The sequence below is a fragment of the Podarcis tiliguerta genome (genome assembly GCF_965153285.1).
Source record: "Podarcis tiliguerta genome assembly, chromosome: 1".
Lineage (NCBI taxonomy): Eukaryota > Metazoa > Chordata > Lepidosauria > Squamata > Lacertidae > Podarcis > Podarcis tiliguerta.
In genome coordinates, this window is record NC_139534.1 from 86443142 (window position 1) to 86459847 (window position 16706).

At 41.7% G+C, this 16706-nt stretch overlaps 1 protein-coding gene across 4 annotated transcripts in view; it reads right to left on the reverse strand.

Moving 5' to 3' along the window:
• The window catches only part of SPI1 (Spi-1 proto-oncogene), a 28835-nt gene extending 12487 nt beyond the window's left edge, over positions 1-16348 (reverse strand). The window contains exons 1-3 of one of the 4 annotated variants that reach the window (XM_083458058.1): positions 16184-16234; positions 15951-16041; positions 731-824 (exon numbers count right to left, since the gene is read on the reverse strand). In XM_083458058.1, coding sequence (XP_083314184.1) covers positions 731-824; positions 15951-15995 — 139 coding nt within the window. In that variant the 5' untranslated portion in view covers positions 15996-16041; positions 16184-16234. Of the gene's footprint in view, positions 1-730; positions 825-15950 lie in introns of all 4 variants that reach the window. The other 3 variants (XM_083458059.1, XM_083458060.1, XM_083458061.1) reach the window with 3 other exon arrangements.
• Between the last annotated feature and the right edge of the window lie 358 nt (positions 16349-16706).

Consider the following 16706-nt stretch of genomic DNA (forward strand, 5'->3'; position numbering starts at 1 on the left):
TGCAATAGATCTAGACTGCGTGGTCTAGAAAAAAAAATAAGTACTTGGACTCCATGGATTCTAGAATAAAATTTTGTGTGTAAGCAGCTTTAGTCTGACTTCAGAATGTTGTTCTAACAATTCCAGAGGTGCCTTTACAGCAGGCATCCCCAAACTCACTCCTTCAGATGTTTTTGGACTACAGTTCCCATCTTCCCTGAACACTGGTCCTGTTAGCTAGGGATGATGGGAGTTGTAGTCCAAAAACATCTGGAGGGCCAAGTTTGGGGATGCCTGCTTTACAGCAAACAATCCCTTGTCACCAATATATTGTGTTGTTGGAGCTGCAATGAAAATAAGCAAACAATCTAGCTTATGGTCTATGACTGGAGCAGGAAATGTTTGACTCCCTAGACATTGCTGATCTATAACTCAAATCATTCCTAGTCATTGAACATGCTAACTGGGGTTGATGAGAGTTGTAGTTTTGCAACATCTGGAGGACTAAAGATTCCCTGCACCTGGTCTATGAGATGATGGTGCAACAGTTAACCACTTCCTGAAAGTTACTTTTGTTCTTTAATGTAATCCAAGTGGTTGGAATTGCTTTAACTCAGTGGCAGTGCTAGCATAAAGCATATAAAACATCATTACTGAAAAATGTGCTTAATAGACAAGACACATCATTCCTCCTCCAAATGTCCCCAAACCCATCACTCTAGTCTTCCCAGAGGCCTTACAGCTCACTTACCGCCATGACTATCTGCATCACTGTTCAGATACTGGTAACTGTCATGGGACTGCCTGTAGATGTCTGACTCATAGGATATCAGATCTTCAGAGGGCTGCAAGAGGGAGGAATTGTTAGACATGAGCATTCAAAGACCAACATTATGTCCTCTGCCAGTTGAAAAGGATAGGATTGGGGAAGATCAAAACACTGCAGATATGTATGTCGGCTGGAACAATACATATCAGCATGAATGGTGGAGAAAGTATTGAAGCAGTGCTTGGAAAGCATTAAAACATTATCTCTCCGATGTGGTTAGACCTTAGAATAGTTGAGAGCCTTAGCTGGGGCATATCAGCAATTTTTAGGGATCCAATGCAAGAGTGGTTTTAGTAGGGGGAAATACAGTAGGGGGCAGAATATGTATCATCACCACAATCAGAAGGGTATAATGGTACAAACTATAACATCATTAGGGAGATTACAGAATCCAAGCTAAAATTTAAAAGTAGTTTGGTATTACAGATGCAGGGGGTTAATAAGTAAATCACATCATGGAAGTATATTGGGGGATTGTCCCAGCCCAGTTTTGACAGAGCACCTGGAGATCTCCTTATTCTTATGCCAATAGAACACAACAGCAAAAAGCTTGTGTATCTTTCACTTCATGGAAACAGCACATTCTTAGAAACATAGGATTCGAAGTGGGTTTCAACTTTTGGGGAAACATTTTTGAGATGGCAGAGAATCAACTTCTCAATTCCATTCAGCCAAAGATCATTGCCTGTCATGCTCACACTAGATGCCTCCTCTTATGAAGCAGAGACAGAATACCCCCCCCCCCAAGAGCAATAGCAACTCAAAACGCAGACCGAGGTCCTCACAGTAATGAGAAGTGCTCAGCTGCAGAGAAGGACTCAGCTACACTGGCAAAGAAAAAGCAGTTTATATGCGTTGTTTATGCATTCTAACACTGTGACACCAGATGGTGCTGTGGAGTTCTGTTTTTGCTAACCCGATTTCTCATACAAAGTTTCCAATGTGTTCTTTGATGTGTCTAGATCCAGCATTTGAGTAAGCTGGAACATTGTATTCCCATCAACCCTGTGCCTCCTCTTGGACACTTAGCTTGGCCTACTGTTTATGGGCCCTTGATTGAACTACTACCTCTGTGTGAGCAGACTATGAACTGGCTCTTGACTTTGCTTGCACTGCTTGCTGTATACTCAGTCTCTGGACTGCTTGAACACCTTGCTGTGGATCCTCACCAGTCTGGGACTAGCCTGAAACAAGAGTTTCCTGCAGGTCCTGCCTGTTTTAGTTTCCTGTTGATTGATGGTTGGTATTGATTGTGGTTGGGTGGGATTAATGAAGAATTAATCCCAACAAAGGTCCGTATAGTTAAAGCTATGGTTTTCCCAGTAGTGATGTATGGAAGTGAGAGCTGGACCATAAAAAAGGCTGATCGCCAAAGAATTGATGCTTTTGAATTATGGTGCTGGAGGAGACTCTTGAGAGTCCCATGGACTGCAAGAAGATCAAACCTATCCATTCTTAAGGAAATCAGCCCTGAGTGCTCACTGGAAGGACAGATCATGAAGCTGAGGCTCCAATACTTTGGCCACCTCATGAGAAGAGAAGACTCCCTGGAAAAGACCCTGATGTTGGGAAAGATGGAGGGCACAAGGAGAAGGGGATGACAGAGGACGAGATGGTTGGACAGTGTTCTCAAAGCTACCAGCATGAGTTTGACCAAACTGCGGGAGGCAATGGAAGACAGGACTGCCTGGCGTGCTCTGGTCCATGGGGTCACGAAGAGTCGGACACGACTAAATGACTAAACAACAACAAATGAAGAATAGGGTCTCATTTGCTCTTGAATAACCTCTGTTACTTGAAGCAAAGTCATTTCTGTTCTTATGTAGAGGGGAGGTTTTTATGACTGCTTTCCTTGTCATCTTTTTGTGTTTTTTTACAGTGTAGTTCTGTTTTCTGTGAGGAAAAACAAAAATAGAAAACTGAATGAGAAGAAAGCAGTTTTCAAAGCCTCACCTCTGGGAATGGATTCTGGAGTAATTACAGGAAGCTATCTGTAAGAAATTCTCTGCGGGAAAAGCAATTGCAAGTTTAGATCTGCAAACAGGAGATATTAAATTAAAGGCACAGAAGCCCTGAGATGTATGTTTCCCTGCCCACACTGGACAGGCTGGTGCTGGAATTGTATTGTGCGGAAAAATAATTGCCACACTTAAGAGAAAACACAGAAAACGTTGGATGGTGATGATTGTATAGGGAAGTTTTTAATGTTTGATGTTTTAATTTGTTGGAAGCTGCCTAGAGGTTAGGCTGGCCTCAACTAGAGCCAGGGCCTTCTCGGCCGCAGCTCCAATCTGGTAGAATGCTCTGTCACAAGAGACTAGGGCCCTGCGGGACCTGACATCTTTCCGCAGGGCCTGTAAGACAGAGCTGTTCCACCAGGCCTTTGGTCAGGGCGCAGCCTGACCCCCTCCTCTGGCAATCTGCACAGAATCTTACTTAATGGTTGCCATCAATTTGATTTTAATTAATTTTTATAATGAAAGGTTTTTAGAATGTTGGATTATTTTGATTGTTGTTAGCCGCCCTGAGCCCAGCTTTGGCTGGGGAGGGCGGGGTATAAATAAAATTTATTATTATTATTATTATTATTATTACTAGAGTGGCTGGGGCAACCCAGTTAGATGGGCAGCATAAAAATAAATAAATGACGATGATGACAATATCTAGATTTCTCCATAGAAGGCAAGTGAACAAAGGCTGAAAAAAGGGTGTTTGTGTCGGAGCAATAGACACTCCAAATAAGTTATTAAAAAGCAAAAATTCAAAAAGGAGACATAAAAGGCTAACAAAATGATAGGATATTGCAAACGCACACAAAGGGGAACCACAGAATACCACAAAATATATCAATGTACTTCCCAGACTCTAAGAGCATCCAGTCATCGTGGAACAGCAACTTTGAAGGACTGTTGGATATTTGCAGAGGGGCAAAAAAGTTTTAGAAAGGAGAGTGGGGGAACATACTTTTTTCCCTACCCCTGCTCTGAAACCTCTCCTGCCTTGGTTTGGGAATGTTATGGGACTGTTTTGGGTTTGGGACTCAGGTTTGTGACTGTTAGTGTCAGCCCTGAATCTGAGTTTTTGATTTATTTCTATGTAGTGTGGAAGGGGAAGTCCTAGAGGGTGGGAAAAGTGCTCTTTCCTCTTTCTTCCCTCTTGAAACTCCCTGTATCATGTAGGAAGGGGAATTTAATCTCATGATGTGCACCCCCCAACCCAATTATTAATCAATAAGAAACTATAAGCGTTTAGAGGCTCAGGGAGGCAGAGGGGGCCGCCTTGATCATTTTACCACCCTCAGAAGCTGGGGGGGGGGGTAGCAGTCCAGGAGGGGGCATTCTCTGTCATAGCCTCTAAGGTGTAGAATTTGCTCCCCACAGAAGTGTGTCTGACATCCTCATCATGTAGTTTTCACCTGAAGAAAACACACCTTTTCACCCTGGCCTTAGACCAGGCATGTCCAAAGTGCATTTTTTGGGGGGGCCTAAAAAAAGCTCAGCAACTTTGGTCGGCCCTCACGCATGTGCACTTCATCAAATCTGGCCCTCTTTGAAAAAAGTTTGGGCACCCCTGCCTTAGACCATCTGACAAAGCTTTTAAAACAAAAAACAAAAAAACACACACCTGGTAATCATGATGAGAAGGACAGAGTATGGAGCGACAACCCAGCTCCTTCACCTAGCATGACTCACAGGGAAGAAGACACAGGCAGAACAAAAAGGCTGGAATGGATCTGCATCTTCTGGAAATGGCCTGAGATAGACAGCAGCTACAGATTCATTCCAGCCTTTTTGTTCTGCCTTTGTCTACGTCTGTCTGATGGCCCTGTCTCCATCTGAGCTTTGCTTGCCACTGTTTGTGGGTGAGGGGCTGCTTTTATAGCATGAAACAGGGGGGAGGAGCCATCCCACCCTCATCCCTCCAGATATGCCTTGCCTCTGGTCTCCTGTTTTGGCTTCTTGACCCCGTTTATTGTGGTTGCTCTGTTAGCTTTTTGCCTCTTTTCCCCTTTCTTGTCCTTATTTGTTTGCATTGTTGTCTACCCCACCCTGACCATCCTTCATTCATGATTTTGTACATTGAACAAGAATTGGCTTTGTCAGTGAGTTACAATGATGTGACAGAGGAATTTAAATCCACAACACCTAGCAAATTATGTCTCATGCTCTAGAACATCTATGCCAACACAACCTCACAAGGGGCCGCTCGGGACTTTCTGGAAAGCAAGGCCTCCATGAGGCTGTCCCAGAATAAGTTTGGCCTGACTCATTGCCGTGGACATGCCTTAGATCTGGTGTTTACCTCTGTGGACGTGGGTGATCTGACACTAAGTTCCAGCATAACAAAGAAATGCCATGGTCAGATCGCTTCCTGGTGCAACTAGACTTTTCCATGACCTTTCCCCTCTGCAGGGAGGTGGGACTGATCCACATGGTCTGCCCCCACACAATAAAAGGGACAACTGGAGGTGTTCCAAGTTGCTTGACTGCAGTCCCTTTCACCCCAGCCAGTATGCTCAAGCACTGGCATTGACATGGCTTTCATAGACTTTGTCTACAAGATGCTTCTAAGAACCTGTTCAATATAGAAAGATCAGCTGGGCTGAAAGCTCATGCCTTGAAACTATAAGCTTCCAACTGACCTGTGTCTGGTATTTTTCAGAAGAGCCCTCTGGGGTATCACAAAAGTGGATCTCATTAGCACCCTCTGTGTAATTTCAGTGTGATATACCAGCCTAAGACTTTAAAATGATCTATGGTCTTGGAACCAAAACAGAAACTTAATTTACAGCCTTCCAGTCCAAAGTAACTATGTTAATTCTAGGAGAAATGAATGAATGAAATTTTTATTGTCATTGTCCGTATATACACAGTATACACAACAACGAAAATCAAACACCCACCCAAAGACCGGCTTCACATACACATTTGCACGTACCTCCAACACTCTCATCCCATTCAGACATAATCTATAAAACATACATAATCCAGAATATAACATGACCTATTAAAAGCATATCATGACCTAAACCCTATCTCATTCCTTCCTACTCCCTGCTTGCTATTTCTTACAACTGGCCCTGAGATCATTATTCAGTGCAATCAGAGCTCTTGGATAGAAACTATTCAGAAGGCGTGTGGTTCGTGTTTTCATTGTCCTATATCTTCTGCCCGAAGGCAACAGTTCAAAGAAGTTGTGAGCAGGATGGGTGGGATCTCTCAGGATATTGTGTGACTTCTTCAAAGTGCGAGACGTGAAGATCTCATCCAGGGTTGGTAGCTGGAGCCCTATAACATTCTGGGCAATTTTTGTTATTCTCAGTAAAGCTTTATTTAGTTATTAGTTATTAGTTATTAGTTATTTTGTTATTCTCAGTAAAGCTTTTATTTAGTTATTTAAAGGCCCTGAGCATTTTTCTGCAGTTTTGAAGTGGGGTTTTTATTCATAGCTCCATGGTTCAATCAGACTGCAGTGACAGGCACTAAAGTGGGCATCTACAAATCATGACCAAACAAGAGGAATAGAGGCCATCAGTCCATGCACAGCACCCAACAGGGAGCTCAAGAAACCACCTGTGCATGCTGTCTGACTAAGACTGTGTAAGCAGGAAGGTTGCTTAACACCTGGTGGACCACAGTACATTGCAGTATTTGGCTTGGTGAGTCACATGTTTTTGCAGGTGTGGGTCAGCAGCACGCACTCGTTTTGTGCAAGAAGAGGCGCCTTCAGCCTAAGAATGTGACAGTAAACCCCTGCAAATAAATGCTAAGAACGTGCTACTCACCACTGAAGTTAGATAGCAGATGCAATGGCAATCAAATAGGTACAACTGGAGAGGTTGGGTGATAAAAAGTCCGCCCTGAAAACCCTCCTGCAAGTCACCACTTAGGTTTTTTCCATTCAACATTTGTGTTTATAATGCCAAGAAAAGAAAAGCCTATGTGCGTTTCAAAGAACTGTAAGTCAGAAAGGGATCTGAAAGTTGCCTGCTGTTTCCTCTCTCTGGTCTTGTGGCCAGTCTTTGTGGACTATGGGCTCATCCAGATGGAGGCTTCTCACGCCTTCACTAGGAGCTCAGGAAATGAGCTGGGGAAAAGTCTGTTTTCTCATTGGGCAACCTTGTAACAAGCTGAGGAAACAAACCCCGAAGGCAGCACAAGGCCTTGCTGACAGGACCATATCTGTGCCAGCTGGTGGACAGGCAGGAACCAGCAGGAGTTCACACACCCTGAAGATCTAGACTCCTGGAAAATGATACCTCTGAAACCATTGGTGGGTGGGCAGCCTTTGGGTGCCACTTTTATGTATATTACACTACATTTGAAACTTCCTGTACCTTATGGAGGCTTTGGCTCCAGTTACCAGGCTGGAGAAGGGTTGGCAACACTCCACAAGAGGGGCAGACTGGAGTGCAACATGGGCTCTGTTGCATTCTCACAATATATAGGAAGCTGGCCTATACCAAATTGGGTCATTGGTTCTTCTCCTCTTAACTGGAGGCAGCTATCCCTGTCTTAAGGCAACAGTCTTTCCCAGAACTACCTGGAGTTGGCAGAGGTGGAACCCGGGACTTCCTGCATACAAATCACAATCAGAACCACTCAGCTATGGCTCTTCCCCCCAAAGTACCACAACATTTCCTATGCTTACACATAGGGATAGAGTATAGTCCCACCACAACTTCCAAAAGGCATGTTTGACTACTGTTAGAAAGCAGGATTCTTGACTAAATGGACCTTTGGTCTGATTCAGCAGGGTTCTTGCATACATAGAAGCATGTGAGCTTCCATCCCAATGCAAGTGCAGTTTTGGAAGATCAGTTTTCATCTGAATAACAAGAGGGCAGGAAAAAATTAAACACTCCCTCCACATATGCTGCAGTCTCAAACATTTATCTGCCTGGCTTCTGCCAGTGGCTGTTTGCATTTTAAAAAATATGCATATTAAACACAAATATGTATTTATGGTATATTTGGTCCTTGCAGATCAACAGCCATCTCCTACCATAAACTAAATCTCAGTTCTTATTCAGATCACAAGAAAGTATATATCTAGAAGGCATCCTATTGTGATAATAGTTTTTTATAGTCCATGTGATTTTACTTTCTCTAATGCAAATAAAGAAAGAAAGTACTGTAATGCTTGATGTGGTTTTTTGCTTTGAACTGTTGCACCAACTGTGCTTCCTGCATTCTACCCCCCCCCCCATTCTTTGCTTATATTTCTAGTCTTGGTGGGGTCTGCTTGTATTTCCCCCATAAAGTATATTGCAATGACAAACAGTAAAGGAAATCATATGACCCTGTTGTCATTAAGAAGCAGAGTTAAGGTGAAACGCTTAACCATCTTGTAGGTTTCTTTCTTTCATCGTAAGCCTTATTAACATCACGAGCAGCCATTCTGGCAAGGAAACAAACTGGAATGCAAGTGACTCTGTAAAAAGTTCATACTGGAACCCCATGACAATGCGAGCTGGGAGATTACTCAGTGAGAACATCCTAGCTGTTGCTGAGGGAGTCTTTTAAGTTCATATACCAGATTATAGAGCTACAAGAATACAAGACTGTAGACACAGTCACCATGATGGATGGCTTTAAAAGATTGTTGGACACATTTATGGAGGAAAAGGCTCTCAATGGCTGCTCATCATGATGAGTACATTCTGCAGTGGCATGTGAGGGAGACAGTAAACCTCTGGTTGACTATTGCAAGAATTGAATGCTGGACTAGATAGGCCTTTGGTCTGATCCAGAAAGTCTCTTCCTAGGCTCCTATTTTCTTAAGTACAATTGGAGTTATTTATTTGATGTCAATCCTGTTCTCAAGAGCGCCGAGCCCCTCCCCACAGAATTAGCTCTACTGCATGCTGCATAAATCTCCTAGATTCACATCAGTGCATAAATCATTATAGTACAGATTCACTTTATTTTTGGCATTAATTGTTCTACCACTATTCTAAGTTGGTAGTCCTTAAACTATCAGGCAGGAATCCCATATTACATTGTGCACGGGCAAAACTAGGCTTTATTTTACCCAGCTCAAATACCCAATTTGGTACATATACCCATGCAGATTTGCTTACACAGGCTGGGAGCCTCAAGGGTGCCCCTCTGGAGACTTCATCCAGGGCAAAAAAAACCCCCAGCTAGCTCCCCCCCCCCATAGCTACGACAATGACTTGTGACTGTATGTTTTTAAAAAGCATTTGTCTGAAGGTCAGTTCTTATGCATTGAGAGAAATTGTAATATAGAAGATTTTTTTAGGGCACAATCTGAACGTTAGTCAGGATCATAACTATGGGAGACAGTGAGTGGCAACAATATATGACTTATGCAACATCTGAAACAGCTGGGGAGAAAATTGATTCTGTTCACATCTAAAGGTAAACCTACTATTTAAAATAATAATAATATGCAAACCGAAACACAACTACCATTCAAAATTCACACGTCTTCAGATTTGTAATGAGGTTCTCCAGGAAACGAATCTGAACTAATAAGTGTATATACCAGGATAAAGTAGGGATGCGGGTGGCGCTGTGGGTTAAACCACAGAGCCTAGGACTTGCTGATCAGAAGGTCGGCGGTTCGAATACCCGCGACGGGGTGAGCTCGCGTTGCTCGGTCCCTGCTTCTGCCAACCTAGCAGTTCAAAAGCACGTCAAAGTACAATTGGTACTGCTCCGGCGGGAAGGTAAACGGTGTTTCCGTGCACTGCTCTGGTTTGCCAGAAGCGGCTTAGTCATGCTGGCCACATGACCCGGAAGCTGTACGCCGGCTCCCTCGGCCAATAAAGCAAGATGAGCGTTGCAACCCCAGAGTCGGTAACGACTGGACCTAATGGTCAGGAGTCCTTTACCTTTACCTTACCAGGATAAAGTGTGCATAAAATGCATATATTAGTGAAAGAAGAATACAAAATGCATTATATTAGGGGAAATTGCTCGCACAAATTTGTATATTAGTCAAAACTGCATACAAAAATAGGTTTATTGGGAGAAATTTGCGCTCACATTTGCTGATGAATTTTCATGAAGAATTTAAAATTATACATTGTTGCAGAAATGTTGAGAACTGAATAAAAAAACTGAAAAATGAGAAACCTGGAGAGCTGAACTTAAGAGATTTGTCCATCTCCAGATACAGCCAATTCCAATTCCTCCATAAATGCACCACATTTTAATCTTGCTATTTTAAATTATGATATGAATTTTCTCTGGCAGATGATTCAGAAATACCCAACATGACTCCCCGTGATGCACAGCTGAGGCTGGTTTAACGGACAGACCTAACCTCATTTCCTTGGAAAGAATTACAAAATAACTGTATGGTTTTTAGAAAGGATTAGAAGATCAAATTAAATGTTCCTTCTCAGAGCATATCAACCTCCCTGACTTCTGGATATTATTTATTTATTATGCACATCTCTCATCATTTGTCCTGGATTTCTTCCCTGCTAAGTCTTACATTTTGTGCCTGTGATATTGACTGCATGAGCAAACATCTTCTCAGGGAAAGGTAGGATTCAGTGCTCAAGCACGTAGCCAAAAACATTAATTAGATTTCATTTGCATGATAGGTACATAATCATCTTCCCAAGAAGTTGCCAAAGGGCAACTTGCAACCAACCATTAACCTCTTCAATAAAAACAATGCATAAAATAAAAATAAAGGAAAATAAAAAATTAACTGAAGCAATTTAAAAAAAATATATAAGTAACATTTAAAAAGCAGCAGAACAAGGGGAGCAACTTCTGCTTGTTGTTTTTTTTAAAGCCCCAGGGAACAAATGATTTATTAACTTAACAGTGAAAGGCAAATGAGAAGGCATATGAGGAGAAGCCTGGGGAGCTTTGCTGGCAATACTGTTTTTTAACACTGAGCCACTACTCTGGTTTGTGACCCAGCCACAGTCTGGCCAAGGCATTTTGGTGCCTGACAGGGGAAAGCCAAATGTCACATACAATGGTGTTAAAATATAGCACTACATAAACTTAAATAATTAGGAGGATGTACCAGCGCAGCGGGTGGCGCTGTGGTCTAAACCACTGAGCCTAGGGCTTGCCGATCGGAAGGTCGGCGGTTCGAATCCCAGCGACGGGGTGAGCTCCCGTTGCTCAGTCCCTCCTCCTGCCAACCTAGCAGTTCAAAAGCACATAAAGTGCAAGTAGATAAATAGGTACCGCTCCGGCGGGAAGGTAAACGGTGTTTCCGTGCACTGCTCTGGTTTTGCCAGAAGCGGCTTAGTCATGCTGGCCACATGACCTGGAAAAACTGTCTGCGGTTTACTTTGCCAGTAAAGCAAGATGAGTGCCGCAACCCCAGAGTCGTTCATGACTGGACTTAACTGTCAGGGGTCCTTTACCTTTACCAGCCCATCATCTCCAAGGTAGGGCTGGGCAAGACTCCTTCCTGAAGTCCTGGAGGTGCTACCAGTCAGTGTAGCCACTAGTGAGCTAGGTGGACCAGTGGACTCACTCAGTACAAGGCAGTTTCCTGTGTTCCTATTGACTAGTCACTGCTATTTAATGGTACCTCAAAATGTGTGGCTTGTGGCCAGTCACCTTACTTACTCAGTCTGGCCCTAATCATTGACAGGTAGGGTGGCAAAGGACCCTCGTAGGGGCTAATGACAAATAGATGGGCTGCCCTGGGGAAATGAAGATATTCGTGTCCTAATAAAAGTGGGAGCGTGGGGAATATCCCTGGAAAAGGCAGGAACCCACCCCAGAAGACTCCTGTCAACTATATTATCTACGCTACTTCAACAAGGGTATCTGTTCTGTCACCCATGTCGGCCAACTGGCAGTGGAATACGCAGAACCACTCTTGCCCTCATATACCATGGGGTTGCTTTACACTAGGGCTGTAGGATTAACCTAGCATTTCTATGGCAGAAAGCTTGGAGCTTATCATTTTATTGGGGCTGCAACAATTTGAAAAGGCAGGGTTTGCACCTATGTGTTACTGGCGACTAGGGTGGCCAGGTAAAAAAGAGGACAGAGGTCCTGCACTTTTAATAGTTGTGTAAAAGATGGGATTTCAGCAGGTATAGCTTGTCATTCAATTGTTAAAGGTGCAAGAGTCAAATTCATACACCCCCCCACAAAGTTTCCTTTTCTGTAGTACTTTATCTACGTCAAAAAAGATACCCTAGGAATTGTGGAGAACAATTTATGGGCCTTCCCTTGCCCTCGCTCTCTTATGCATCCCTTTTTTAAAGACTGAAACGGTTATAAAAAGAAAAAGACTTTTGTTCCCTCAACTAGCACCAAAACAGGAGTTTCATTGCAAAATCAGAAACAAGCTCTATGGCTTGCTTTTTCAGACGCTTTGTTTTATTTGTTGGTTACATTTGTTTCCCAACTTTTAGCCAAAGTGGCGCTACATGGAAATTGGTTGCCCACGTCCCATTTCCAGTGACAAATCTGTGAACAGGTTTCAACATATATTTAGGGTTCTAAAAATGTATCTGCCCAGGAGAAGTTATGCAAACTGACAATTCTCTCATAACATTTCTACATGTATGTGCACATAGAGCCACTTAAATGCCCCTATGACAACAACAACAAAAAATACATTTAAAGAAGTGCGCAGAAACACACTTAATCTTTAGAGGGAGCTAAAAAATTGTAATGGCACATCATGAAACCTGTCTTGGCAGCCATACAGCTCTCTCAGTCCAAGTGTATGCATTTTTACTCAGAAGTAAGTTACAGTGACTTCAGTGGAACTTACTTTCCAGCAGGGTTAAACCTACCAAATATCAAAGTTGGGCAGCTACCTTCTGGATATCATGAAAGGATAGCAATTTTTAAGATTTCAGACATGTTCATTTTTATTGCCAGGCAAAGGTGCTTGTGGAATTCTCTGCCTCAGATGAAAAATAAATTGCCACCCATAGCACTGAAAAAGTGGGTCAAGAAGCTTTTTCTCCCTTTCTCACAACACTAGAAGTCATAGACATCCAATGATGCTGAATGTAGGACGATTCACGACAGATAAAAGAAAGCTCTTCTTCATATAGCATGCAATTACTATGGAACTTCCTCCCCCAGAAGACAGTAATGGCCACCATTTTGGATGGCTTAAAAAAAGGATTATAAAAATTCATGCAGTACAGTGGTACCTCGGGTTACAAACACTTCGGGTTACAGACTCCACTAACCCGGAAATAGTACCTCAGGTTAAGAACTTTACCTCAGGATGAGAACAGAAATCACGCGGCGGCAGCACGGCGGCAGTGGGAGGCCCCATTAGCTAAAGTGGTACCTCAGGGTAAGAATGGTTTCAGGTTAAGAATGGACCTCCGGAACGAATTAAGTTCGTAACAGAGATACCACTGTATAAGGGGATCAATGCCTATGCTTGACCTCCACTGTCAGAGGCGTAATGCCTCTGAAGACCAGTTGCTGGGAATCGCAGGTGAGCTGAGTGCTGTTTCCACTGTGATAATATGATGCTGGACTGGATGGGCCATTGGCCTGATCCAGCAGGTTTGTTTTATGTTCTTAACTTTCTGTATTATTAACTTCTTTGACTTGGGGGGGAGTGTAATTTGCTGTCCTGCCTCTAGTGGTGACATGCTTTGAGCTGGCCCGGCTTTCTGGTAAGTGTCCATAGGGCTGCCACTTTGGTAACACTTAACTGGAAAGAGTTATATCATATACTCCCATGACTGCTTCTGGTTACATCCTGTTAAACAGGATATTGCCTTATCCTACGTGGACACAAACACACACAGAAGTATTTGCAACCCCAACCTAGGGTAAATACACGCAAGGCTACAAGATGCTGGGGATTATGAATTATAGATAACTTCTCATCAGAATATACCTCCAATCATCTTTAAATCAGGAAAATCCCAATATGCAATTGTCATTCCATGGGAAGCTGTCACAATTGGCACTCGTGACTATCCACAATTTGGCATTTTTAAACTGAGTAAGCATTATTTTTCAACATTCTGTAACTTTTTTCTTTTTAGCAAGGAATGGCTTGAACTTTTAAAAATTACTATTTATCAAATTTATATCAAACCCTTCCAAAGGAGGAGTCCATTTGCCCATGAGATCTCTACGTTGACTAGAATGTACATTTTATTTTCAAAAGTCATGATACGTATTTTGTGTACCATTCATAAGCGGCACATGCCGCATTACAAAGCAGTTACTGCAACCTGATAACACTGAATAGAATAGAACCTACTCCCAAATAAGTGTACATGCAATTGCAGTCCAAGCATCATTTGTGAAAATACTCAAAGGCCACTTCCAAACTACCACTATTTTGTGGGTATGATTAAATCAGATGCTGCACAAATATGGTGTATGTAACTGCTTTTTAAAAAACCCAAACCAAAAACAAACATGAACTTTTGTGATGAGAAAAGTGATAGGAAAATGCACCGAAAAGAGTGGAATAATTGCAGTGCACAAGCAAGTCTTAATGAATGCTCCATGAACAGCAAAGTTAAATAAAATAAGTTTACAAACAACTACAGTGGTGCGTTATAACTTCAATGCAAAATTTGTCCAAACAAATCGGAGTGAATGCTTGATTTAAAAAGTTGCCAGGAAGAGACTGAAGATTGAAGACCAAGTAGGCAAGTAAACCAGCAACACAGAGTAATAGGTATATGTTTTGTTGGCTCTCGGTATTCATGGAGTATTCCCATCCTGGCAAATAGTGCAATGAGATATATTAACTTGTAGAATCTTCTGCAATAAAAGTAATTTACAGTGCAAACCTACACATGGTTATTCAGAAGTTAAGCCCACTTATTTTAGTAAGGCTTTCTTCTAAGTGTGCAAAAATTGTAGCCTGAGATAATGCAAAGTAGTTCATATTGACTTTTTAAGGGGTGGTTTTGCAAATGCATTTAACTATATGCCAAATGATTTAGTATTCTACATAGTCTAACTACTTTACAGTGGTGATGGTGATGTTGATGAAGATACATCCAAAATTATTTAGTATTCTACTTACTTTCACTGCAAGTGCAACTGAAAATGTGCCTGCCCTACTCAACCACACAGCCATATGTCAGGTGATAAGAAAAAAATCAAATTTGCTTATCTTGTTTTTCCTAATATGTACTCCTACACAGTGAAGCAAGATTCATTGGCACCTTTGAAATTAAATATGCCTTTGTTTAAATTTTACAAACCTAAATATTTTTACAAGGAAGTCCCACTTGATCAAGAAAGACGTATTTCTGAGAAAACATGTTTAGCAATGGGTCGTATTTCAATGGAACTCTGGCCTGCCAGTTTTCCAAGCACGGATAACATCTACTCCAAATATATAAGACAGCATTTGTGTGCTTAGAAAACTATAAATACCAACCAAATTAATTATTAATTTGATACTAATTAACATAAATAAAAATAAAAACAACCAAGAATATTGGAACAAGCATATAGTAAAATATTAATAAATGCTTCAGTCTGCAGGAGGGGAAAGAGAGAGAATCGTTTTTATTCCCTGAACATTCCATCTGATCAACCTAAGCCGGAAAGTCTTGCCCCTTTGTCTCATTTAAGATGGAGGAGTTGGGAAAACCAGATGAGCTCAACAGATTTTGATTCTGTTTAATGTAACAGCTAAGAGTTCTAAACAAAGATGTGAAATTCCTCTGAAATATCCGGATACTGACAAGAAAATACAGTCCCTAAAAAGAGAGGACAATCCTAAAACGCATAGAACACAACTCTCTTTCTTTTGTATTTTGTTTTCTCCCTTGTCGCCTAAAACTATATAGCATGAACACCAAAACCTATATTTAGCTATAGATTACAATATACCTACAGTATCACACAAAACCCAACAGTCAACCACAAAGCCACGTTTCCCCCCCTAGATGCCTGCTGGCTTATTATACCCATAAAATAATACTGTATGGGGTCCTATCAGTGAAAGGCAGAAGAGATAAAAGAAGCAGAGGGGAAATGCTAACTTCCCATCCATTCATTAAATAACAAATCACTAATTTTATACACCCACGAGCCAGCAGAAAACTTTCTGGTATTATAAATAACAAAAGAACGGCATTTTTTCAACAACAGATCATACATATTTTGTTTTGCAGTCTGTTGGCAAAGCCAAAGACACAAAACTGGAATTAATGCCATATACTCACAGGGGAAATGAGGGAAAATCCTTCCATCTTGCAAGTTTGCAACATTCAGTCAACTTCTTTGTGAACTAATTTTCTAATTTCAGTTATCCAGCTTTGTGAAAAGACATCAAACAAAATAAAAATAAATAAAAATTAAAACACCGATCCTGTTTTTAAAATTAAAACAGAACTCCTTGAAGGCCCTTTGCAGTGATTGACCTCAGGACAGGAAGGACCCTAATTAGTTTTCATACTTTCCCTCAAAAGGTCTGGAGGTGAGTTCTTCCCTTCGACGTATCTGAAGTTCCTGATTTCACTACATATCTGTAGGATGGAGATAGCCCTTGAGCTGTTGTAGCCCAGTGTGACATCAGAACAAAACCCGGCCTTTCAACCAGTTTGCATAAATTACATTTAAGGAGTTGTGGTGTTGTTAACAGGAAGTCTGTCGCCAGCCTGATCGGGTACTTGCTTCATAACCAACAGCAAACATTATTGCCCAGTCCCGGCAACAACTAGCAACTTGGTACAGATAGATAACATTTCTAGATGAAAACCATGATGAGTTTATGTTGTGATATTTGCACTTCTCTCCAGAATAACCAAGTTAGGCAGGCTGTCATTTGTGACAACTGTCTATAGGACGCATTCAGGAACATGAACCCATTTTTTGTGATTCTGTTCTGCCAGGGTGATAAAAGACAGAAAATGTGATCTAAAATTGTGCAAGAATTTAGAAAGAAACTTGGTGAATGGGTAATTAACATTTATCATACT